The following is a 27,312-nucleotide window of genomic DNA, read 5'->3' on the forward strand; positions in this document are numbered from 1 at the left end:
TCTCTCCCCCACTTTTCCTCCTGCGTGGTACCGCCGGCAGGCTACGCGCACGTGACGTCTCGCCGGGAGCCCGCGCCGGAGCTGGGGCGGCGGGGCGCGTGCGGCGGGGGCGGGCAGCGCGCGGCGCTGTCGTTGCCGGGTCTGGCGGTTGTTGTGGACCCGCTCGGGCCGGTGCTGAGGTGCGATCCCTCCACCCCCCCTCTCCCTCCTTCAGCGGCGAGGGGCCGCCCCCCGCCTCGACTCTCGGCGCCTTGCCGTGCCCCTGCGAGCTACCATGGACAGGACCGCCGTGGCGAAGATGGGCGCGGTGGCCAGCGCTAGCGTGTGCGCACTGGTCGGCGGGGTGGTGCTGGCCCAATACATTTTCACCATGAAGAAGAAGACGGGCAGGAAGACCAAGATTATCGAGATGGTACGTGGTAAGAGGCCGAGAGCGGGGGCGATGCGGAGGAGGCCGGCTGCCCTCTGCGCCCGGCCGCACACCCTTCTTCTTCTCCTCAGGCCGGCGCCTCCCGGGTGGGCCGGCTCCCCACGGGCGTGTCCGTCCCCTCTCCGCAAGCCGCCCTCAAATACCAGCCCCTTGCCCGAAGCACGCGGGTGCCTTCTGTTTCACATGCGTGCCCTTCAGATCCTGCCGTCAGCGGTTCGTCTGCTGGCGGGCACCAAAAGTTAACATAGGTCTTCTCTCCGATCAGTGGGGCTGTGTCTTGTGCCCGCCTCCTGAGGCGAAGGGGCAGAGGAGGGTTGTTGAGCCCAGTTTCTGATCGTAAGGACAGACACTGGAGGCAAGTGCAGCGGTTCCACCACAGCATGATCCACTAGGACTGATCCACTCTGTCCTGTCTCTCCCTCATATCCCTCATGCGTAAACCTATAGGTCTTGATGGTAGTTTAAAATCCTGTTCGTTTAGAAGAAAGGGAGGGCATGGAGGGGGTGGGGCGTGTTCAGCCAGCTGTTGAAACTGGGAAGCAGTATCTGTTCACAGTTACTATAAAAGGAAGATGGAGCTCTCCCACTACTGCCCTTGTTAAACTTATTTAAGGTATTATTAATATTTAATTATCTGCTTATCAGTAACTGGATGGTAAAAGGTCTTAGTTTAAACAATATGCTGATTATGCTGACATCCTTCAAAATTTGAGTTTATGATTTGGACACTGCTGTACTGAAGAACAGAACTGAAATCATCAAGTCACTTGCTGTTACCCGATGGCTATTTTGTGCTCTCAACTGCAAAACCTTACTGAAAGCTCAGACTTTTTTTTTTTTTTTGTTAATTAGACATGGAAACAGATTTTGCTAAGAACTAGGATTCTGTATGTGGATTGTGAGCTGTCTAGCTACTCACTTGGTCATGCGATGCAACACGTGCCAGTGGAAGTCATCAAATGCAGTTTGTGATAACCTGGGTCCAGAGAAGAATTCCGCTGTGCATTTTTACTTATCGTCAAGGCGTCATACTTACTGTTGAATAAATGTTTGGATGCTATTTCTGGTCATTGGTCACATGATTCAAGAATTTGGAGGGGTGGTGTCTTGCTTTTTAGTTTCTGTGAGCCCACTTACAATACCTTGTGGGAGAACAGAATGTTTGGGTTGTCACTTCAGAGAGGTTTTAGATCTATTTCTTGAAAAGGTCTTGGACTCTACAGTAGGATTTTACAAAGCACATTTGAAAACTTACAGTGGCGTAACACTGGTTAACTGTAAATTATTCATTTTTTTTAATTCTAGTGCTGTAATACTAGAACTTACTTTAGGGTTATATAACATTTAAAAGACTCTTTTAGTTTATCACAAAAGAGACCTTCCTTTGAGCTTTGGGGAGAAGTTGCTGTTTTCCAGTCTGTGGTTTAGTGTGAGTTAGGATGTGGGGGGCAACAGTACTGTTTTGTTGAAATGTATTTTTTCTAATACACAAGTTACTCACCAGGCTGGTCTTCTGTGTTAGATTAAAATTACAGAATTGTTCTTGTATTTTCAGTAGATTTTTTTGGTTCAAGTTTTCTTTGGGGAACATTAGACTTTGGTTTGATTTATAGCTTTTATCAAAATCAGCTGGAAGCAGGCCTATTTACACCTTAGTTATGTGACTTGAATCACAGAATCATAGAATACCAGGTTGGAAGGGACCACAAGGGTCATGTGGTCCAGCCTTTCTTGACAGAAGCAAAAGCATCCTCACCAATTAAATATTATTTCATTATAATTAACTACAGCAATTTTAAAAAACTTTTTTATTAATTAAAAGAAAATTCCATCAATATAAGATACAAATGTAAGTAAAAAGCTGACTTATAGCAGCATTTAAATGCTAAAAAGACAGCAACCTTTACAAATCAAATATAACATCTGTAAGACAAGTTAATATCACAGATTATGATGCCAAGAATGTTTGATGTGAAGAAAAGTGGAAAGGATTCTCAAGCATTGTGGAAAATATAACAGTAAACATATTTCCTTGTTGAATAAGAAAAATCAATAAATTAATAAATATCTATCTCACATTTCAGTAGATGAATTCTTTAGCAAAGTAATCAGCCTGGTACACATGTTCAAGCTTAATAAAGACACCATAAAATTACTGTACCTTATTTGGAAGCAAAGGTTTAAGTTTGTAATTAAAGAATTAATGTTGTGTCTTCGTTGACCATCTGAAGCTTGCGAATACAGCGTTTCCTTTAGGCAGTGATACATGTAAACAGAGTTACTTTGGCTCCACTTCTGAAGTAACAGAGGCATTAATAGTAAATACACAGCCAGCCACATGAAGTTTTACTCTGTGTATTAAGAAGCAACTATCTCCCAAAACCTTCTGTTTTACTTTGCACAGATAAATTGCAATTTCTTTGAAACTGTAGAAGTGTTCCTACAGTCAGGTGAAGGTAAAACTTAGCCACTAGGTTGCTAACTTTAAAGAGAAGGTTAATAATTAATTAGATTCTTGAAATAACTTATTAGATAATGTTTGATAGCTACTTTAAAAAGAAATTAGGCCTTACAGTAACATTCAATCTTTTGGATGTTTCAGGCCCCAGACAAGTTTGCAATGAAGTTGTGCATCCTTAAATAGCAAATCAGTTCTGCTGACAATAGACTCCAGTTTCTTGGTTACTCTTTGCAAAGCCTTTTAGAAACTCAGCAGAAAACAGGTGTTCACAAAATAGAGTGAAAAATGTTGCCCAAGTCTTTCAAAAACCCTCATCTTAAGGAATAGCCCATGCTAACTAAAATACGGTGTTAGTGTAAGAAAAACTGCTTAATGAAATAACAGTATTTTTTTGTTGTTCGTCTGTTTCATCAACAAAATCATTAGAACCTTGCATTTTTTCAGCAACTTGTTCCTCAGTCTTTAGTCTTTTTATTGAGTTTGCTTCATAAGGATGAGAACCATAGTAGAGGTGGTTGAAAACAGAATAGCAGAATACCTTAAACTGAGACTTATTCTCTCAGGTTTGTTTTCCAGCAAACTGGGCAAACAGTTAAATTTGTCTATTTCTCCATTGTGTCCCTGAAGTGAGAGGATCTAATTACCTGAAAAAAACATACTTTGTATCAAATTTCAACAACAGCAAAAAACTTAAAAAGCAGTGTCTCATTTTACAGGAAACTTTTCAGCCAGCTGTTGTTAAATGTCTCTGGCCAGTTTCCTTTTTAATATGTTGGGGGAGGAAAAGAAATTATTATTATTATTATTTACTTGCTAGTCTCTGGTGACACTAGCTTCTTGTTTCATAGGGCATCAGAGTATTTGTGCCACAGATGAAGGATACAGCCCTTTACAACTGGCAGCAATCACATACCACTCCACTTCTTTATTCTTGTTTTGTTGTTAGTAATTAGTTGTTATAGTAACTATGATGTTGTTACTCTGGCATGAGACACTGATGACCTCCAGCTGGAGAATAAAGTAAAGGAGTATGTAACATGTAGCATACATATTCAAGAATCTAAATAGCTAGTATGTGAAACTCCTTCATACATACTTTCTCCTTTACGAAGATGAGTTTGAGCCTGAGCAAACTTTAATCAATAAAAGGGGAATGGAAGGAACATGGACTCTGACGATACCACTGCAGGACACTGTCACTTTCTGGGTATTTCAGTGATAATATTTAAAACCTTGTGACCTTAAAAGCTATCCAGTGGTGTGATCCATGTGGGAATAATACTGTTCGAAAAGAACGGTGCCACGATATGAACCTAAGTAGTGAAAAGTGAAAGAACTCCTGAGACCTAGTACTGCCCCTAGCTATTGATGTGTGACTACAAGCCCATACATTACTAGCAATGAGAGTATTGCAGTAATTTTTAGATTATTGTTAAAATTTTAAAACCAAGTTAAATTTGATGACAGTACTGAAGATGCCATTTAAATATTTCTATAAAAAAATTTGTTTTGTTTAGACTGTATTCCTCCACAGAAAAATGACACTGACAGAGTGATAAACACCCACATTACTAAAATAAGGTTGTATTGCCCACAGGCTTTTTGAACAGATAATCATAATCTAGAATAACGTAGAATGTGGCTTGTAAAGCAAGTTTACGCAGGCCCGGAAAAACACTTCAAGCGTAGTTCATGTTGATGCAACTTAGATGCTAGTAATAGGTTTTTATTCTCACTGTAAAATACGTCAGCTGAACATTTTTAAAAATTGGATCCTAGGAGAAGAAAAATTGATGCAATTTCGGTGTTTCCTTCTAACACTATTAAGAATCAAAAAGTAGTCTGCTATAGAGATTATGTGCATACTAATATTTTATTTAGTATAATAAGCTGATCCTACAATTTAACCATCTGTTTCAGAAGTAGATTTTTTATTTTCTGAAATTGCCACTGCCTTTTTTTCTTTTCATTCAGTAAGTCTTGAAACATATATTCTCACAAGGAATGGGTATGGGATGATGGATTAAATCTTTAATTCTGCATTAGTTTGTCTAGAACTCATTTATACTAGTTATAACAGTTATCAAACATGTATCCTTGCATTTATAGGCAGGAGAATACTAGTTGTAAATTCAAAAGCAATTTTAAATGTACCTGTAAATGTAAAAATGTCACGATTTGTGTAAGTCTGGAAACTTAAAAAATACCAAAAAAAAAAAAACCAAACAAACAAAACAACAACCAAAAAAAACCCCACACCTGCTCTTACCTTTCATTTTCACTTGAATGGATTGCATAATGCAAAATACATAATCTTTTTCTGTGTTGGTTCATTCCGATTCCTGGTTATAGCCTTGAAGCCATCAGCCCCCTTTCTTCCCTCCATGTGTGCTTATGCAAGCATATTGCATATTTTGTGCAAGTAAACTACAGTATACTCTTCACCTTCTGTGAAGAGTACATCTTGGAGAGAGTTTAAGGAAGAATATCAGAAGTATATTGTTAGGTTTTATTGCTATAATTTGGTGCGTTTGTCAGATGGTAATTAATTTTCAAGATTTAAATTTTAGCTAGTTGAGCTGCAGCAGACAGTGCAGAGCAGCAGGTGGCACTCATGTGAATTTTGTATCTGCACAGTAGATCTCTGAAGATGGATATCCGCTATTTTGTAAATAACCTGTCATTTAAGGAATCCGGTCCCACAATGACTGGCATTTCTTGGCCACTACCAGGCTCCAGGTCAGACACGTACGACTGAGCTGCTCCTGCATGCAGAGGGCCTACAGTAGCAGCTATGTCTCTGCTGCCTGTCAGATGTTCAGCACTGAAATTTGGCTGATCCCATCACCTGCTAAGTGCAACTGAGAGGCAGGAATAGCTCACAGCTATTCGTCCTGGCCTCCTTTCCTAACAAGTATGCAAAGAGATATAAGGCCAGATAATACTGGGCAAGAGAGTTGGGTAAGTATACTGTGGTAAAGGATGTGGAAAATAAAAGTTTAGGACATGAAGTCTAGCATTTTCTCTGGGCTTCTTGCAGTCACATTACTGTGCAGCGGTTGATCTGTAGGGACTATTTGTTCATGGGCAGAGGTCTTCATATAGCAGTAATGTCAACCAGTTACTGGCTGCTTTCTCTTACCCAAAAGTAATCAATCACCAATGGTCAGCTGCTGTAAAACATCAAAGTACTTACGATGACTGCAGTAGGCAGATTTTTAGTCCCACATCAATCATACAGCAGCTTGACTGGCATTGTGCCATTAAGTTGGAATCTGTGGCTCTTGTGTTTGTCACCTCTATCTTAGGTTTGTTTGTGTGGAGTTTCAAACTTTTTAAGGAAAAAAAATTGGTGCTCATGAAAAGTCCACTGTATTTTTCTAATTGGGTGAATCCTTATATCAATAGAGTGTTTTACTTGAATGTTAAAAAGGATGAGGCATTTTTTAATACAAGTGGACATATGTGTAAGGTTGCAGCATGCAGGTCAAAGAAGACATCATGTTTAAATACTAAAAGTAACTATTTTCTTTTGTTCAGTAATACCACGGAAGAATACAGAACTGCACTGACTTACCTCAGACAATAGTTACAAAAATATTTTTAGTAACATTTCTATACATTATGTATATAATACCTATTGCTAGAAGGAAATATGGCTTCTGCTTTCATATATGCCAACCTTTACAAAGTTTTTTAATTTTTAATTTTATTTTTTTAAAGGGGTGGGGCAAGGCTCAAACTTGGACACTGAAGGTTCATTAAGTGTCTGAATACAGAATTTCAGATTTCTTGAGCGGGCTTTGCCACCAAGAAAGATTCCTGTTCAAATGTACTTGTTTTTGCTTGTTTCCCCACTTGTTAGCTGTAGCTTCCTTCTTGCACCCTTATATAAAGAACTGTTTGTCTACTTTGCAAATTGGATCACTGAAATAATCCAAATTTATTAGAGGTTTTGTTTTTATCTATGAGGTTTTTTTACTCTACCTTAATGCTGACAGAATGAATATCACTGAAATGTACCATTAATCTTGTCCCTCTGAAGCTTTCCCTCTGTTGTAATCTTGCTAGTTATCAGACTAAAAGTGTAATTTGTACACTTAGCAGTTACTAACACAACACTTATCCTGAATTGTATCTACCTTTACAGTGTAAATCAGTTATGGGCAAGCCTCAACCTGATCTCCATGTTACCATGCAAAAATTGTACATGAAGCTGATGAATGGGAATCAGCACAAAGCAGTAGCAGTATTGGTACATTAACAGTAGTAATAGTAGTATAGTACAAAGTATAGTAGTGGTAGCATTGCCACAAACTGGTTTTGAACATTTCCTGTATCACTTCCAGAGGGCAAATACATAGAGATGCAAAAAATAAGGGGCATCCAGGTGCCTCTTTGAATGGATCAAGCAGTCAGAAACACCCATAAAACAATGAGACATGGAGGCAAAACCATCCGTCACGCCTCAAGTCATCATGCTGCTATTACATTAAAAAGAGTGTACGGTAGCAGTATTTCATCTTTAAATTTAACAGATTATTTTTTTCAATAAGTTTAAAGAAGGGTCTGTACTCGAAGAGATCTAACAGTTAAAAACTTAATTAGTCTCAGTGTTGAACTTTAATTAGAATATTATATTAGCACTACATTCTTCCATCAAAATTGTAGTGTCTGGTAATGCATTGTGGATTAAACTTTGTCCTGCTGACTTTGCTTTCAAACTGGGTCCTGCAACTCCACTATTCAAGGGTCAGAGTTTATTTGATCTAGATACAGCATTCTTAGGCTTAGTAAAAAAAAAAAAAATCTAAGCAGACCTTTTTCTCTTTTTTCTTAGAACCAGATAAGAGAAGAAGAGAATCAGCAGCAACTGCTTCAGTCCAGGCTTTGGCCTTAATAAAATTTTGTTTTAGATAGTGTTACATGAGAAGCTTATAGGGAAACAAGCATTCATTTTAAGTTCTTTCAACACATGTGCATGTAGATATATACAGGATATTTAATTATAAAAAGTATACATGCAAATGCACAGTTTGGAGAAAAATAGTATAGGTCATCAAAATTACGTTATTATGCAAGGTGAGCTTTTGCACACCTGATAGCTAATTAAGAATTTATAAATATCCCACAGTATCTACATACTGCCAGTTCTTAGAATCCAGTGTAGAATTTGACTAGGTATTTTGAAGAAGGATTAGTTGTACCAACAACCTCACCTGTAAGCATTCTTTCCATTATATGAGAGAGAAATGGATCTTTCAGATAGCCAGACTCCAATGTCTGTTCTGTTACCATAGCAGTACTAAAGAAAAATGAGAGTACCACTCAAATTCCAAAATTCTAATTTGTCAAAAATGAATTTTTGGTATCTGTGCTCTCTGAAGAAGAACCATTAGAAAAAAGGAAGGATGGGGTAAAAAATAAGATACTTGAAATTAAATTGAAGCACTATCATGAAGAGCAAATTATTCTCCCTGTCGTCACGTTACAAACAGGGAGTGTTGACTTACCTTCCATGAAAGGTCTTGCCTGATACAGATAGTATCATCTGTCTAGCACTGGTCTATAGCAGAGGCCCAGGGGAAGCATAAGAATGTGTCAAGTTGTCATGATTTTTTTTTCCAGAATGATTTCCCAGCCTCCAGCAGCTTGTATTTCAGAGACAGTGTCTGTAATTTAAGATGGGTTTTTTTAATGTTGTTATCCAGTACCTTTTTAAGTCTGTGTAAACTTAAGAGTATCACCACAGAGGAATTCTACATCTTACTAGTTCACTTAGTTTTGTGACCTGTAGCTGACTACTTTCATTAGTTTTGAATGTGCCTCCTGTTCATTTTAGTTGAGGACCTCTACATCTTAACACTGGAAGGGATAGTGAAGAGTCTTTCCCTATTAACCTTTTTATGCCATCCAGTCATTTCTTTTCCAGGGTGAAGAATTCTATTGTATTCAATTGTTCATTGTATGGAAGCTTTTCACATCATAGTTCATCTTTACAGACCTTCTCAGGGCGTCTTCCAGTTCTCCTCTACCCCCTGTAAGGCAGGGCAGACAGAACTGCATTTGGTATTCAAGTTGTAAGTGCATAATGGATTTATAAAGAGGGCTATCCAGAAAACATTGGTAAGAATAGGCACCAGTGAAATCTAAGTATGAAGACCATGAAAACAGGCTGTTTTCTTCTGCCATGCATTGATTGTCACAACCTTAATTTCTTCTTTCAATTCTAGGTGGTTTAGAAGCCATTTGTAACATTTAAGCATAATAAAATAACTTATTTTGTTGATCTGAGCTCGCTTATGTTTACTTTGGTTTGGGGTTTTTTTTGGCAAGAGGAGGAGAGGAATGGTTAAGAAAACAAGTCAGGTTAAATTCTGGCTCAACTAGGATGTCATTTATAAACAAGTATTTCCAAGATGCTTGGTTACTGACTGAAGATCATTTGATCATTTCCAAATACTCTCTGATTACTAAACAACGCTTAACTTTTTTTTTAAACCTACCAGTTTTAAAGATTAATTCCTTCCAAAGTGAGGGAGTAGGAGCAAAGTACAGAGATGAGATGATTCCCCCAACATACAGTCAAAGGCAAAAGTTGCCTGTCCTGAGCTGTATTCATTCAATCCCAGAATCTTCAGAAGTGGTTCTGTATGTTTTGTACCCCATATATTCTCTCTCAGAGAGAGACAATTTTTTTTCCTGCAGTAATAACTGACAGGAGGAGATCACATGAAATACTTTAAATTCAGGCCCTAGTTAATATTTGTTCTTTAGAGGTTTCTATAGAGCATTGGAAATATTGCATAAAGTGTCAACTTCTATTGCCACAGTTGTTACAGTTCCTTCTGAGCTTCGTAACGTGTAACAACAACTCTGTGTTTGAGAAATATGTCTTTGATTAATATATAAGTCCATCAAAACCTCTTACCCCTATATACTATTAGCTGGACTTCAAGATACCAAGTAAGCAATGTATTTGGCTTGCCTTCATTCCTGCTTTCTTGTAAGATTCAAAATGTCTGTTAATTTATCACCAGCAGAGATCTCTGCTTTTAGAGTGTTTTTGTAAGCACAAAAGGAAGGTGCATAAGAGATAGTGATGCTGCAGTATCTTTTATTCTCTCATCTGAACAATCAATTCCATATAGAATTTCAAGTCAAGACTTCCTACATGTTTCAAATCTATGGTAAAAACTGTATTCATTTTAAAAAACAAAACAAAACAAAAAACCCCCAACCTTCCAATTCTGACCTCATCAATCACAGAGTAACTAACTACCTTGAGAGATCATTAAACCAGAATAATTAATCTCACTGTATGACCTCAACATAAGATAATCATTGTTCTTGCTTAGTCCTAATGAAACTGATGATCTACTCCATGCTTAAAAGATGTAGTTATCTTGCTGAATTCAACTGTGTCTTTGTGTAGCCTGATTTTTTTAATGAATGACAGTGGTTTCATTGAGACACTCTTTTTCAGTAAGTGCAACATCACAGTGATAGTTGTATCAAACACAGGAGTAAATACTTAAGTTTAGCTGTTCTTCAGACATTTGAGCGTATGTGTTAGCACTGATAACTTTGTGTTTAATACAGCCATAAATGCTCAGACTATAGATGATCACCAGTTATCTCATGTCTTGTAAACACAGATTGATCTCTGATCAGATCTAGAAGGTCTCTATCAAATAATGTTGCTAAATATGTCTTGTGATAGTGTTTACCTCCTCTCATCAATTCTGTGCATGCATTTATTTTTGCCTTTTTAAAATATGATAGCTGAGTAGACAACACTAATTCTCAGCTAAAATGGTACTGCTAAGTCTTAAAACTGTTCAGGTTAAGACCCTCACCTCAGCATGTGTCTTCTCTGCATTTGTCACAATTTAATGAATTCAGTCGTTAATATGTTCTTAGCACTTTTCCATGGCAAGTGCTGTCCAAGCTCTTTCTGTTTAAAGAAACTCTTACATTCCTCATGAGTCATCTGTATAATACACACACACTTTCATACACAAATAATGTTTCTATATAAGTGGTATCTAAAATTCCTGCCAGACATCCTTCTAAACCTTTATTTACACCAGCTTCATCAAACTGAACATTTATCTACTTTTCCTTGTAATTGTCACGTACAAATACAAAAAAACTATTGCTGAAACCAGTATGCTGCTCATTAACTCTGTTCAGTAGGGCATGAATAAAAATCATGTTTTAATTAATTTATGTTGGTTCTTTTCTCCTGCTTGATTTTGGTACTCAAGTGCTAAGGTTCAGCTAGCTTTCTGTGTCTTGTGGAGATTATATCAAGTAGTCTGTTTTGGAAAAATATGTACTAAGTAGACTTATTACAAAAGCAAAATTAGAAAAAAAAATACAGTTCCCTAATGTTTAAAATTGATCCCTGCAATTAAAAAAAAAAAAAAGTTTCTCAATTAAAGTTGGGCAATATATACGGGGATAGATTGAAAGTTGTTCAGTTGTTGTAGGCTCACTGAACAAGAACAAAAGGTAGTAAACTCATGAAAAGCCACCAACTAATGTTTATACTGTAGACAAGATTCAGTCACCTCTAACTTTTGTAGCAAATGTTCTAATTCTATTGAACAGAATTGAGTATTAAATATGATCTCTTTCTTGATCTTCAGAAGCTGATGTCAGTTTAGTTGAAGTATTCACCTTTTTACTTATAAAAAAAAAGTTCAGCTTACTTGCTTACGTAACTTATCTGTGCTGTACTAATTTCTTTCGACAAATAGGTGCAACCTAGGGCAGAGGTGTGTAAGGGCTGGTAGAACCAGTTTTTCTTTGCTTCATACTCTCTACAAACCCAGTTCACCTAACACACCACCATATAAAGTTGAACCTTTTCCTAGTCTGATATGAATGACCAAACATCTAATGGTTTAGGTGTTGTGGTTTTCGTCTCTTTTTCTGCATAGAATATTCTGCAATTGAGATACAGCCCTCAGCCAAAGAGAAAAGGTTACAATAAACCTATCTGTTGAAATAACTATACCTCTTTAGTTCATGGTTCTTAAAATATATTTAAACGACCTTTGGTATTGTGAGAGTAGAAATGTCATGCTGCACTTCGTTCCTGTCTCTATAATAAAAAGAAGTGGTAATTTTAATTCATCTCATACCAGAAGTTAAACCCTGTAAACAAAATGTTAAACTGGCTCAAATCAGCAGTAACAGAACATGGTCAGTAGCAGCTATTGTAATTAAAGTGTTTGACACAAAGGTTTCTCAGAGTTCCAAGACGGTCTTTCTTGTTTTGTAGATGAGGAGATTCAGATACAGCATTTTCTTTAAAGTGAAAGTAGATGTTTTTCTAAGAACTAGGTGTTGGCTGTATTAATGTTTACAGAAGTTTTGCTCATGTCATTTTCTATCTATTTCACTAACACCCTAATCATTCATTTTAAATGCTCATTAGTCTACTATGCCAAAAATTAGGCCGTAAAAGTTGGACTTAATTTCTGCAACTCTTTTCTTCAATCTTAAATTTTATATACATTTAAAAAAAAAAAAAACATGTTTGTTTCCCCAACTTTCATCAAGAGCAAACTAACTTTCTTTAAATTCTTGATAGCATTAGAATCAATTTTCAGTACCATTTCACCTTTGAAATATACTAAAGCTCAAAGACAGGTACTTTGCAAATTAAATGTATCAAGTGATGCCTTTACCTGAACTACATGATTCATTTAGCAAGCATATTTTACTTCATTGTTCATAAGACTTTTTAAAGTTGGGAATCCAGCACTGACATAAGCTACAGCTTTCTGTTGTATAAATAATTCAAGTTTATTAAAGATACTGCATTATACGTAGCTTTCTCAAACATTATTATGGAAATACTATGAACTGAAAGCATGCTAACTACATTAAAATACTATATCATTCCCTGTGTGTTACCTATTGCGAGAGTGTACAAATGTGATAACAAGTAGATTAATAGGAGCTGGCAAATAGCAAGGCCAAGTAAGTTCAATTTACTGTTGTAATTACTGTTTTTAGTCTTTGCAGGGATTATGTTGTGTTTTGAAAATAGCTTTCAGGCTGTTTTGCTGCTTTGGGATAGAGTAGACCTTAACATGTACATTTTGGGAGATCTTGTTCAACTCTAAGATGATAAATGTTGCTGAAAGTTGCATGATTTCTATCAGCTGAAGTATTCACTAATTGTTTAATTGGGTCAAAATGCAGAGAGCACAACTGGAAAAAATGAAAGTACTCTGTGCAGGTCAGAGTCTAAAGAATCTTGACAGAGTACATGTTGGCCTACGGTTGGAATGTGGACGCAAAACACATGGATCCACTGTACTGTTCAGAAAAAAGTCTTGATTTTTTTACATGTAGAAAAACAGCACATCCACCTTAGAATTTTCATAACTAATGAATTTTTAGAGTCCTGGCAATGTGGGGGGCTTTTTATAGTGTTAGAGGGTTTGTATGTGCTACACTACTGACCTGCCCTTGCTTCAGTTGTGACAATTGCACTGGTCACATTCATGGTCACATATGAATTGGCCTGATGTTTGTGGTTAGTTCCGGCAGCCTGAAATAGTGTTCGCAAACCTAGGGTTGAACATGAGTTATGGGACAGTCCAGGGAAGCTTGCACTGTTGCTATAGCAAGAGTTAACTTCACGCAACGCTTCCAAGCATTTACACAACTTCCAAGTGTAAATATGATTAGACAATACTTCCTTCATGCTCTCACAGTAAAAAAAAAAAAACTTTTAAATACATCTTTTGTGTCACCTAGTTACTGTCTTTGATCAGGCAACATGCCGAATGACAAACCTGTGAAAGCATGTAGAGTTCCTTGTCTCTCAAAAATCCTGACAAACACGCCTCCTCGATTTCCTGTTTCAGTATCACATAGATAATTAAAGCAAAGATTAAGTAATTAATTCTCTGCTTTTACACAAATAAATGTGTGCTGCCATGTAAACATTAACAAGACCATGTCAATAAGATGTAAGAAATTTGTGGTACTCTGCAACAGGAAATCCTAAAATACTTGGAAAGTTTTGTGAAAGAGTTAAAAAGTAACAAAGTGGTAAACTTCTGCTTTGAAAAACAAGTGCCTTCCTCTGTTGGAGCAGCCCAAATTTGCCTGCTGCATCCATGAAAGCTGTTCATTCAGTGAAGGTCAAAGGTTTTGTTGTTGGTACACCAGCTGATCGGCTGTAAGCCTGACAGGCTGTACTGCTGAGCACAACAAACTGCTGCGCAGTGCTGATGTGCGTCACAGGACCCTGGGGTTTTGCACGGGGATTAGTCAGGCTGTATTTGGAAACGCCCTCAACTGCACCTTGTGCTGCTATATTAGTGTTTCTCAAGCAAGAGGAATTTTCTTTTGCTTCTGCAGCTGCTCCTGCAAAAACCCTCTGGTAAGTGTTCATAGCTTCTGTCAACAGTACCAGGGTTATGAGCTGAGGCATTACTTACAGTTGTTTATTGTGACAAATTGTATTTTTAAAATAAAAATTTGATAGCACAGAATTGGCAACAGCATTGAAGGAATAAATATATTTACCAGTTTTTATTGAATACTTTAATTCAACTTAAATGTTCCTCTACTTTTAGATATGTATCAGAGTAGTCTTAAGTGTGGGTATATTCAGAGTGACGTAGCTATGGACCATGCATGTCTGGTTTTATTTGTGTACAGCAGGAATAGCAAAGATCACATAATGTAGCAAACCAATTCTTAAAAGGATTTGGTTGGTTTTTGTTGGCAGCCTGTATGCAAGCCCTGCGTCTCTGGACTCTGCTTGCCACCTATGCTGTTGCAGTAGGACAAAATCAAGGACAGAAGAATCAGGAGTGCCCTAAGCTCAACGCACAGGTACTCTCCTTTAAAAGCACAAGAGAAAATGCTGTTGTCCTGTTTTCTGTGAACGCTTTCCAGATTTTTTATATGTTGGGTTTTTTTTTCCAAACTAAATATTGGAGTCCAGTCCATTAAGTGTAAAAAGATGTAAATGAGTAAACAAAATAAAACAGGAAAATTACTTTTAGTATGCATCCTATTCCATTTCTTAAAATAGCTTAGGTAGTAAAGCTGCTTCCAGTTATTTCATATAACCTGTGCTGGGTATCTAGTTTTGCAGAATGTTATCAACCAACTGTGAAGATACTCAGTATTCTGTTGTTTCACTTCCATAATAACATTTGCCTATTTACTTCTAGATAAGTAGTCCTATGGCTATTTCTTGGCAAAACTTCAGAAAGAGTAGTTTGGTTGTTACCAGTTAGTAAGAATTTCTTACGATATTTGAGTTTACATCATATGAATATAAAATGTTACTATGTTTTGGGGTTTGGTGATTATAAACTAATAAATATCTGTCCTGAGCTCAGATTATGCTAGCGTACTTCATGATCACTACTGACTGATGTGACTGTACTTGCATCCAGTAGCTTCTAATTTTCCTATCTAAAAGATAAGCCTACTAACAGCTGGGGCAGCTGAGAGAAACCTCTGTTGCACACATGGACAAAAATTCAAATTGTCTGAATTAAAGCCAAAATTTGTTTTGTACGTATTTGAGTATATGAGCACATGTAGCTATATATGATCATATATAGATGGAGGAAAAGATACACAGATACTCACATTCTGTGGTTTTTGTTATGGCTCCCCCACTTCTTGCAACTCACACATTGCAAATAGCAGAAGTTACATGAAGAAACATGTATGCTTTTCAAAAGCTTTTTGGTAAGCTTTGTTTTGTAGAGCAAGTAGATGAACGTAATGTTCTGTAATACTACGAAAAAGAAGAAGGGGGTGGAAGATAAGATGTAAGTGTAAATTAAGGAATGTGATCCTCTGCTTTATAATTTCACCAAACTGTTACTTTCTGCCACCAAGAACACTGAAACCTATTTTCTGCAGCTTGCCAGGCTATCAAATTTCACAGCTATCACGATGCCATGCCCTGCCTTTTTTGGTACATGTCCATAAGTAAGTATATGTGATAGCTAGTCTCAGACCTTGGAATTGGGCATCTGCAGTTCCCAAAATAAATGTCATTTATTCTTGGTTTATACTCTTTTACCTGGAAGCTGTCACCATAGACTAGAACTAAAATTTACAAATAATTGAATCCTATCCATTTTATCACTTTGATCTTCATTTTCCTTGTTCAGAAATAACATTATTACTTCCCTCTCCTTGCCAGCCCAACCTTGTATGTCCTCTGTATTAAAAGTTAAAAGGTTTGGAACCTAGTCTAATCTAAGGGAGGGTTACCAACAAAGTAGAAAAAAAGAAAAAAAAAGAAATTGTGGGATCACTGAAATTCATATACTGTCAATAGTATTACGGCTAGTTCTTATTCGTTGTCTTATCACTTTTATGACATTATGGTCAATTGAAATTTGTGGAATATTTGTAATATGATGTAAGTGTGAGAACAGTCATTATTCAGAATTACTGACACCTAACGAAGTACTCTATCAGTCATTGAGAATTATAGAGAAGTTCCCTCTAAGTTTTATCCACCCATAATGCAGCGTGTTTTCTTAGCAGCGATACTGGGGACTAGATTAGTCTTTGTAACTAAGAAAACTTTGTATTTGCCAAGTAGTGTAGGCTTTCAGGGTATCAGTATAAAAATACTTTGCCCTGGTTTTTTGTATCCCTGGTCAAAGCATGACTTAGCAGACCTATGATGAAACCTCTTAAATTTTTAGTTATTACTAGTAATATTTCAGGCTGTGTATCTGAGTTCAGTTGTGAAATGAGCCATATCTCCATGTAGTTAAGATACCAAGTCATTCATCAGCCCATCCTTCCTAACTTAAAATTACAGGTGGTGAAAAAAACAGAAGGTCCCACAGTTGTCCTTTATATGAAGCTTCCTTTTTTATTGGACATTATTATTTTTTTTGTTTGTATTTTTTAATCATAGGGACTTAAAATTGTTTTGCTGGGTAGGGGGAGGGAAGTAACTGCTCTACCTCCAGCACTCAGTAGATTCAAAAATTCAGTATAATCTTAGCTCCAGAACATGACCTGACACATTGTGCACACAATCAGTTATTAGTTCCCTAGGATACCAGATTGGAAATGCCACCTATGGCAGCTGTGAACTCACTTAGATACCTGCGTTTCATTTTAGTGATTATCACCAACTCTTGTTTTATAATCTAACTGACACAGCATGTACTTAGATAGACACTGTCTCAAATACTAAGAAAACAATATATATAAGCAGCACACAGATACAACATAAAAGCAGTTCTATTTGCACTCCTGCTATCCAATTATATATCAGAAAACTTATTTCAAAACTATACTTCAATACAGTCTTTACAGTAAATACTTTTCCTCTTTATTTAAGCCAGCTACACAGATGCATGTCTTGTGTACTAAATAGACTTGTAATTTTCAGAACTATTCTTCTTGTAAATGACCCATTCTGTGGTTTGTAGGACTGGGGGATTTCCAAACCTGCGTGAATCCATTACTGTTCATTCATCAAGGTATGACTATAACATTGTCAGCTGCAAAAGAATTTCCTGCATCCTTATTCCAGTTACCTGCTATCACAAACAAGCAGATCTTTGCCTTTTTAATTATGCAATTAAGCTCAACTTTTCAAATCATCTTTTTCATTTTTGTTCTCCTTGCTTCCCTTTGAAAGCTTCTTATGCATGTCGGAGACTAGAAACTTGTAAGTTATTTGTGACCAGTGTATGCCAACCACAAATTACCTTTGGGAGTTGTCATCTTTTAACATGTGTGCTAAAAGAGATATCGGCTTCTGAGCTATTTCAGTAATGTATAGCTGTCCTTGGTAAGCAAGCTACACTCTTCTCACACTTTCATAAAATGACAGAATAAATAGGGGCACATAAGTGATTCAATACGGTGTATTTCCAGATGTCAGAATGAAATATGAATTCCTTTTCCTGTGCTTATATAATTTTAGTCCTGTATGTGGAAGCTCCTTTCTGCAAAAAGCTTGCTTTCTTGCCTCTGTTGGTTGCTGTGGAGTATTTTATTTCGTTTTTATTCCATATGTGTCCTTCCCAGTCAACTGGTGCATCAGAATTTTGAGCCTTTTGTGTATACTGAGTTCACTCCTAGAGCTCTCTTAAACAATTCATAGAAAGACAAATTTTAGCAGATTGACTGAACTTTTTGTATTAGCATTTTTTTACTCTTCATTCTTTCATCTGTCTTATCAGTTCTTTTCAACTTGAATATGCTTGTCTCTTTCAACTATGAGGAATGACAAATACACGAGAAAAAAACAACAGTGAGACTGGGCTGAAATGTAAGACATTCAAGGAGACAGGTTCCCAGAAAACTGGTGACTGCTTATTAGACAGTTTTGTTTACTTCTAATATAATAATGATAAAGCCTAAATAAAAGAACTGCTACTTAATGTTCAGTTGCAAATATGAATACAAGGAACTAGTGATGAGGACGGTGGCTATTTTGACTAACCATATTTGGCTGAGGCTTTATCAGATGCCATATCTGTAATGAAGACTTGGTTTTGCCTATGAAAATGCCTGCAAGACTGAAATTGTCTGGCTTATACTTGCTGCAGAAGACTACATTTTTTCCCTAAATTAAAGTACTCTTCAACTGAATTCAATTCTTGCGTATAAATGAAAGATGTATTAGAAATAAATGAACTTTAAAAACTGCTCTTGAGTAGGAGTATCAGTTTACAACATCAAAGCAGGAAGCTTTCGTCATACTTAAAATCTTAAGCAATGTCTTGTTTAACATAATCTACTGAAGTGTTTACTGAGGAGGTTTTTTTCCTCCGGTTGTTTCAGAAACTTACGAAAGGCCTCAGTTTGAAATAAACCAGTAGCAAGCAATCCAGTTTTCCTCATAGTCTCTCCCATCTCTCCATCTCCCTCAGCATCTGTTCTATTTAAATCCGTTGTATTAGGAAGTCTGTTGCTTAGTATGTAAGTAAACAAAATAGCGTTTGAACTACTTCTCACAGAAACATGCATTTAGATTTCACTTTGTTCATTTATTGCATTCCAAGTCTAAAAATACATATATAATTTGCCTTCTGAACATCAAAGGAATTAGATTAGTCAATTTACAGTGGAAAAAATTACAAAACAAATTGCTTTATCTTTCATTATAGAGAAAAATGCTTTATACCCACCAAACAAGCGGTAAGGTCACTTTTGTCCACCATAACATAAAAAAGAAATACCATAAAACACCTTTAAAGAGTTGCAGATTGTTAATATTTTATTTTGTGAAGCTAGATCCAGTGACATATTTCTGCTGAAAATTGTGAATAAATATCTATAAATGCTTTGTAGATTTATTTCTCAAAAGAGCAGGGAATTATTTAATGCATATTTTTCAGGGTTTTTTTTCAACACTCATTAGCTTTCTCAATGATTCCCAGCCTGGGATGTAGCTGATAGTTGGAAACCAATCCTAATCTACCTTTTTTGAATTTGCTGTGCTAATAAAAGTAGCAAGGCACTGTAACTGCATAGACAACAACGGTCTTGGTTTAGAAGATGCCACTTTTACAGAAAATGTCTCTGCCATAGGATGGCAAAGAAAAAAAAAATCTTCCAAACTAAGTTAAATTAATTGAGTTTGTGTCTTTATGAGACTTACCAAGCAAAGAAGTAGTAAACCTTGGAAAATTATCAGAGACTTGCAATTAGGGTTTTAGAAGTTTTCTGTTTTCATTAATATCTTTGAGGGTATCAGCTAGAAAGTAGCAGTAAGCAGACCGAGGATTATTATTAGTTCTTATATTGAAAAATGAAAGCACCGATGTGGAAGAAATGATACAATCCAACAAGACAAAATGTAAAATCCAGCACTTTGTACAGCTGCCTGATTCTGCCTAGGAGTAATTTTGAAGGATATTTGGTCCTTACTAACTGAATTGGAATCATTAGCACCATATTACTACTAACAAAGTAATATATTAAAATGTGTATGCAAAGGTATTATTCAAAGAGACGGGCTGAAGTCCATCCAGGTGTGGATGCTGTGTTTTAAGAACAGTGTGGTTCAAATGGATGGGCCAGGAAAACATCAAGAATTTTCAGAGGTTTAGAAAACTGTGCTCTGCAAAAGAAGAATTAAAGAAACTAAGGTTGTTTACTTTAGGAAGAAGGGGAAAATACCCAGTGAGCACCTGTGAAAAAGAACCCTTTCCTCCAACAAGAATCACCTAAAATTATGGCAAGGAAGGTTAAACAGAGACTAAGCAAACTTTTCTGAACATAAAGACAGTTGACCACTAAAATACATGGTTGAGGAAAGTGAAGAATATCTGATCAGAGTTTTGAAGAATGGGTTAGACAAGTATCTGCGGAGAATGATGTAGCTGGAATGGTTTATTCCTACCTGAGGGCAGAGAACTACAGCCAATATTTAAAGGTACCTCCAGCTTCTCCTTCTCCCTGACACGTCTTTTCCATTACAAAAGCATGTGTTTGCAAGCCTTGAAAATATCATCTTTTTCTCAAATGATAACCTAATTGCAATTAGATTGCAAGTTGGTGTTTACTAATAAACAAAAGCCTTAGTAGGATCAAGAACAGGAAGAGAATGTGTTCTGTGACTTATTAACAATTGGTGATATAAGAACTCTGGTTCCAGAAATGCGTCTGAAAATAGAAGGTGGTTTGGGTGTTTGGTGTTTTTTTTGTTTGCTTGGTTGGTTGTTGTGGGGTTTTATTATTATTATTTTAATTAGCTCATTTCAGCAAAGTTTACATGCTAGGTATAAGAAAAGGAAATCTGAATGATCAGAATGTGGAAAATGTAATTCCTAGCACTTCATCATCTCTGAAGTTCTATATACAGAAAATAAAATTCACTCCTCATGTAGGCCAATGGAGACAGATTGCAAATGGCTGATGCCTTTGCTTTAGAAAGAGTCCATACATTATTATAAAGGAAGGAAATACATGCTAAATCGTGAAATTTTTGTCAATACATAGTTCTTTTACTATTTCTACAAGGTTGAAGAGAAACTTTTGGAGTAAGGAAAGGCTTGCTGGGGAGAGTGTTGGGAATGTGTTGTTTGGGGAGGGATGTTCGTTGTTTGTTGGGTTTCTTTTTTTTTTTTCTTTTTTACCAAATTCACCATTTATCATAATATTCAAGAAATATTCTTCATTCAAAAGGAATATGTGGTGTGAGAGCGTATGTTACTTCAAAAGTACACAGTAAAATTGGTAATGGAAAATGACTGAAGACTGAAGTTCCACATGGCCTTGTTGTATTGGAATACTCTGTTGCCATGTGCAGCATTCTCAGCAAAACAATGAGTGTTTAAAATCAGCCTGTCTTCTTTATCTACATTGAAACTTTAAGGGCGTATTAATTACACAAAGACCAATTAAGGTTCACCATCTCCAAGTGCCATACTTGAACCACAAGGTGATCCCATCTGTCCTGTTTCTGTATATCTCCTTTATTTCCTACAAATACCATTATCTTTTCTGTGTCAGCTTATTGAATAATTTGATATTAGGGAAAGAAATGAAAACAGATGTTGAAAGCAAACAGAACTGTATGCAGTCATCAGTAAATACATGGAGAGTATTTTCTATTTCTTCTTAACTTGCCTTTCTGTCCTGAGCATATCTTGATGTCACATGAAACTGTTAATAGATGCAGAGCTTCCAGTCTGATGGATAGCATGTATTTCCTCGGAAGTTTTCCTCTGTAAGTATATTTTTGTCTTTTTTCTTACTCTTCATAGATGCCAGAATTTCAGAAGAAGACTGTCCATATTAAGGACCCAGAGAGAGTAGAGGAGATTATTTGTGGCCTCATCAAAGGTGGAGCTGCAAAGCTTCAGGTAAAGATAGTATAAGGTTTAACCAGATTGGAATGAAAGCAATCGTGATTGTTGTTCTATGCCAAAAAAAAAAATATATATATATATATATATACACATATATATACACACACACATATAACAGAAGTCAGCCTTCCAGAATTCTCCAATATTTAGATATCTGTTAACTCTTCTAATAGTCCTCATTGATTCAACTATAATTCAACCAGTAAATGATATAAACATATAAGCTTAGTAATTTCAAGAAATATTCTGACCAAAGGAATTGGAAAAACAGTTTTGTTAGAAAAAAAGGTATTCTTGTGGGATATTCTAGCTTACAATAGTTCAATAGAATAGGGAGATTTCTGTGACACTTATGCTACTGAGCTGTATCTATTGTTGATCATTCAGAATTTCTAGCCATTCTTTATTTTGTCCCTCTGTGTTGTAAGACAGTTTTGCTTTTTCTTCCCTTAAATAGATTATTACAGATTTTGATATGACATTAAGTAGATTTTCCTACAATGGAAAAAGATGTCCAACTTGTCATAGTGAGTACTTTTTTTTTTTTTAATACATATTGGTTTGTTCATTCCTTTCAGTTTTTCCTAGATTCTAATTTTCTGTCCCATTTATTCCCTGATATGTGAAATTTTATATTGACTTGTTACCTAACCTGTACATCCTAATGAAGAAGTATTCTAGTGACTGTCTATATGTGATTTTATGTATACATATTTTAATCACAATCTACGTAAATGGAAATCAGATAAGTTGTCATTCATAATTAAAACATTAAGTTCTGAACAATAACAAAGTTAGTGGCTAGATACAATAGGGTTAACTTTTATTTTTAAGAGCCCATAGGAGTCCTGATGCCTGCAAGAACTGGATAGTAAACTCCTCAGTATTCTTGACATTTTTATGCCATAGCCTTTTAGAACAAGGAGAATCCATTTACTAATGAAGTGGAAATCCCAGAACATGTAGGATGCTTCCTGGTAATTTCAGAAACAGTTAAATCTCAAGAAATAGATAAGAGAGCTTGTAACTGACTGTTTAATTCAGAGATGAGGGGTAGGACATCTTGATGCTAATGAAGAAAAACATGCCTTTTACTGGTCGCTGGTAAGAAAAGTTCTGAGGAAACCTAGTGGTGTGTCATCAAACATTCTCATCTATGCTATTTACAGTATTGTAAAGTAAAAGAAATGTACCATCTTATTTAACACTTTTTTTTTTCACCTCCCTAGACATCATTGATAACTCCAAGCTCATCACAGAGGAATGTCGTAAAAAGGTAAACAGAAAAACTACTAGCTCTTGCTTTGTTGTACAGACAACTGTTGTTATTCCCTGGCTGTGCTGTGTGTTGAATTACACAACATGAGGAGAGAGAGATTTTCAAATCCTTAGAGCTCTTTGAGCTTTCTCACTGACTATGAGGCATCCAGTCACTAACAGAAGTGAACAGAAATATCTGGGTTCTTGATACTGGCATGTAATTCAGTTTAACAGCATCCTCTTATTCTTCTTAAGATATATTTACAAGCTGTCTGTTCAAAGAGCATGTCAGATTCCATTTTATCTAAATGTTACCAGAATAAAAGAAGCTACTTTAATTGGTTAGATCAAATACTGTTATTTTATAAAAATACATTCAATATCTGGTGTTTTTTTCCCTTCAGTTATTGCAGCTGAAAGAAACCTACTACGCTATTGAAATTGATCCAGCTCTCACTATTGAAGAAAAATATCCATATATGGTAGAATGGTAAGACTTACCTCCCATCTTCAAATTATACTAAGATTAGATTTAATAAGTTCTTAGAAGGAAATTAATGGCAGTAATTAGCTTTTAGCTAACACGTTAACCGAATTAATCTCTTGGAGCATTATGCAACAACTGTGTTTGCTTTGCTGTTAACTTAAATGAGCAAGAATTAACCATACAGGATTATTTTCATCACAAGATTTAGTGAAAGATGAACCTTTACAAGTCAATTTCCACCCATTTTTTTGTTCATATTCTAGGTACAATAAATCTCATGCACTACTCATTGAACAAGGCTTACAAAAGGATAAGTTTGCAGAAATTGTGAGGGAATCTGATGTTATGCTGAAGTAAGTTCCTTTTTATTTGAACAATAGTGTTTCGGAACATTTTCTGTAGATTCTTACTGTGTGTTTTCAAGAGGGAAAACAACAAAACAACCAACCAACCAACCAAAGACATTCCTGAAAATGTGACACTGTAATCTGGGAACACAGTGAGCTCTTCATGCCTCTGCTTTATTGATATTTTGGAGCTAAATGCCTACAATGATCACACTGTATAAACTAGAGATCTTAAAAAAAAAAAAAATTGAGTCGGGTCTCTAGAAACTTAATTTCTTTCTACTTTCATCCTCTTGAAATTGTACAGGTAGCTCCTTGGTTTTTTATAAGAGGAATGTAGAGATCAACTTTGTTCCTTTGAAAAACCTTTCCTGTAGTAGTTTTATCTGAGATAAAAAAGCAGCGACTTGAGGAATATGTTTCATATGTTGCATTAAATATTTTTCTTCCTTTATGGCTAAAGGCAAGTTTAAAAGCCAGCTAAATCCTTGCTTGAAACATGCTGTGGCTCCCATCTCTTTTAAATTTCTCCAAAATTGTCTGTAAATTTTGGACTCCTGAAAAAAGATGTTAAGACTTAATTTGTGGAAGTTTTTGTTTATCATACTGAGTAAATTTTTCTCTTTTGCAATACAGACGAGCACACTGTATCTGCCTGTGTGAAATCTTAAGTCCATGTGGATTGAATCTTCATTGACAGGCTAAAATTCCCTCAAAAATTTTCATCATAGGAATTTTTTTAAATGTAAACTTTACCAATCAATGCATGTAGAAGGTGTCTAGAGATAATATTATCTTATTCCCTAAATACCATACATAGCTTTGATTGGGTACTGAAAACTAAAAAGCTTCAGGAAAGAGTGACAATAAATGTTTCCAGGATTTCAAAACAAAACGAAATTTGCTTTATGGTAATAACTCCCTAGAAAGTCCAATATTTAAGGAAGGAAGATTGAAGCAAAATGTACACCCTGATACTAGCTACAGCAAGTTCTACTAGTTACTTGCTTTTTCTAGGGTGTTTGGGGAGGGGGAGCTGTTTTTACATCTTTAAAACATGATTAGGTGTTTGGGGGGAAAAAATTAAACAGATCAAGACCAAACAGCTTGATGCAAGAGTTTCTTGCTCAAACTTCATGCTTTCTATTATGCTGATGGTTCTTGCTAAGCTGAAAAGGTGAAGTGAAGGAAATAAAGTGAAAATGCTCTGGGAATATTATTTTTCTTTTCCAAAGATGGTGTGAATGTCTTCTGACTTTTTTTGGCTTTCTTTACCTGAGATTTGATTTGTTTTTACATCCTGTGTTACAGAGAAGGATATGAGAACTTCTTTGATAAGCTCAGTGAACATAATATACCTGTGTTCATATTTTCTGCTGGGATTGGGGACATTCTTGAGGAAGTTATCCACCAGGCTGGGGTCTACCATTCCAATGTCAAAGTGGTTTCCAATTTTATGGATTTTGATGAAAATGTACGTATGAAATAACACATTCCAATATGACTGTTTGTGGTATTTAGTAGCTATTTATATATCTAGTACAAGATGAACATTTTAATGCAACAGATGTAGCCATCTGCCCTGCCAAAGAAAATGAGAATTGTGTACTCAGCTCTCTCCCAGGCAAAAAACAAGCAGAGGATAACAGTTCAAACCCTGTCAGTGTGGTGTGACTCATACCATTCATTTCCTTCAATGACAACCTCACACTTGGCCCAGGACAGCGCTGCTCATCTTCCACAAAGGGATAATCACCATCCATCTCATCTTAACAATGCTATTACAGTCATTATGTTATTTAACAGTAATTTATCTCATTCATCGCTGGAGATCACATAGTTCAATGCTAGTTCAACAGTAACATCAGCGTTTTATTGTAGATTCTATCTTGTCCATATGATAGTAGAAATAACTTCATTGGGTTTTTTTAATAGGGAATATTAAAAGGATTTAAAGGAGAATTGATTCATGTTTACAACAAACATGACGGTGCCTTGAAGAATACAGAGTACTTCAAACAACTAAAAGACAACAGTAACATCATACTGCTGGGTGATTCCCAAGGAGACTTGAGTATGGCAGATGGAGTAGCGAATGTTGAACACATTCTTAAGATCGGCTATCTCAATGATAAAGTAAGTGGCCTTATAACATCATGAACTTCCAGTGAAAGATTTTAGTTAGAAACCAGTTCATTATTATAAGTTCCAGATATCAAAAGTGTGTGGCTCATATTTGTTTTTGAGATTTCAAACATTTTTCATGGATTTTTTGCCTTCAAGGTTTTTTTCTCCTAGCCCCTAAGCTACAAAGCCACAAATATAAATTGCTTTGTTTTTTGTAGTGAACTACTTCCAAAATGGTATTTTGTTGAGAAATAAAATTCAGAGGCTAGAGAAATGAATTCTCTTAAATTCCTGTGGCTTCTTCCCATACTGGATTCATAACTGAGCAAAACTATAATCTTTGAAATAACAATTTTTTGGGGAGGAGACACAGAACTGATTGTTTGCTAAGGTATAATGCACATACATTTGCATTCAAAAGAGACAAAGCTTCAGTTTTGCATTTCGCTCTGCCTTTCAAGAAATTGAGGAAGTAGTTTTTCTTTCAGTGTATTTATGTGTAAGAGCCTGGAATAAACATGAGGTATTCTACCCTGGAACGCACAGTTATTTCAGGCCACTCCTACTCTGTCTTCTCATAGGAATGATGCAGATTTCCATGGCTCATTCCCTCAAATTGGTGGAAAGACTGGGCAATATTTTAATGACCAAAAAGTCTTTCAATAATTAATTCTATAACTAAGTGGACCTTTCTCTTTATCCCTTCTGCAATTAGGTAGATGAGCTTTTGGAAAAATATATGGACTCTTATGATATTGTTTTGGTGAAAGATGAATCCCTGGAAGTTGCCAACTCCATCCTACAGAAAATCCTGTAAATTGCAGTCTCAAGTCACTCCATTCCTTCCAGGAGGCAACTGGACAGAAGAACACACGTCTGCTATCTTAGATGTGTTTATTACTCATTTACAGAACTGTTTAATTTAATTTAAAACTTTTTTCTTCATTTTGGTATTTTGAAATACATACGCTATGACTTGTCAACTAAAGACTCCTTTTACTGCTCTTATGCTGTTCTTTATTGTCTCACACTCCTATTACAACTAAATTTAAATTGAATTTGTAGATGTGATAAACTGCTGCTGATTGGATACCATGGTTCACTGTCTTTTAATCAGGCATTTCAAAGGAGCATTTTAGAAAATGTGGCTATCTTGTAAAATTGAAGATGTAAACGTTCTGTGAATAAGCAGTGTGCACGTTTGTGTTGCCTTTTCTTCTTTCAAAGAAGATATTTCAGTCTCAGCTGTACCCTGAAGGATCTTACTCATATGCTACAGACTTTCACGGAAGTTTTTCATACATATATTTTTCTTCAGTAAAAATGCTTTATTCACTTAA

The 27,312-nt window shown here is 36.1% G+C and overlaps 1 protein-coding gene and 1 long non-coding RNA gene across 7 annotated transcripts; one reads left to right on the forward strand and one right to left on the reverse strand.

Annotated features, from left to right (window-relative positions):
* The first annotated feature begins 71 nt into the window (after positions 1-71).
* On the forward strand, positions 72-27,312 carry NT5C3A (5'-nucleotidase, cytosolic IIIA). Of its 6 annotated transcripts, none has more exons than XM_065832869.2 (10): positions 72-386; positions 14,656-14,762; positions 21,647-21,745; positions 22,209-22,278; positions 22,981-23,027; positions 23,416-23,501; positions 23,762-23,851; positions 25,157-25,319; positions 25,781-25,981; positions 26,688-27,312. In XM_065832869.2, exons 1-10 carry the CDS (start codon positions 275-277, stop codon positions 26,787-26,789), a joined length of 1,077 nt encoding a protein of 358 aa, XP_065688941.1. In that variant the 5' UTR covers positions 72-274; the 3' UTR covers positions 26,790-27,312. The 6 variants fall into 6 exon arrangements, with proteins under 6 accessions (XP_065688941.1, XP_065688936.1, XP_065688937.1 ...); XM_065832865.2 differs by having other exon boundaries at positions 275-412; XM_065832868.2 differs by lacking the exon at positions 72-386 and adding an exon at positions 14,138-14,298 and having other exon boundaries at positions 14,651-14,762.
* LOC139827255 (uncharacterized) lies at positions 2,361-15,943 on the reverse strand. The gene is made up of 3 exons (XR_011737695.1): positions 15,534-15,943; positions 8,405-8,563; positions 2,361-3,535 (listed from the first exon to the last, which is right to left on the reverse strand). It is a non-coding gene; the product is annotated as an uncharacterized lncRNA (long non-coding RNA).

The sequence above is a fragment of the Patagioenas fasciata genome, chromosome 2 (assembly GCF_037038585.1).
Source record: "Patagioenas fasciata isolate bPatFas1 chromosome 2, bPatFas1.hap1, whole genome shotgun sequence".
In the NCBI taxonomy this organism is placed as follows: Eukaryota; Metazoa; Chordata; class Aves; order Columbiformes; family Columbidae; genus Patagioenas; species Patagioenas fasciata.

What these genes read in the sequence shown, in the direction of transcription:
- NT5C3A (XM_065832868.2), top strand. Translation starts at nt 14,153, where the DNA reads ATGTGCGTCACAGGACCCTGGGGTTTTGCACGGGGATTAGTCAGGCTG. An exon ending in AAGATGTCCAACTTGTCATA is followed by an intron (nt 22,279 to 22,980) that starts GTGAGTACTTTT and finishes TCACCTCCCTAG; the next exon opens with ACATCATTGATAACTCCAAG. An exon ending in CAGAGGAATGTCGTAAAAAG is followed by an intron (nt 23,028 to 23,415) that starts GTAAACAGAAAA and finishes TTTTCCCTTCAG; the next exon opens with TTATTGCAGCTGAAAGAAAC.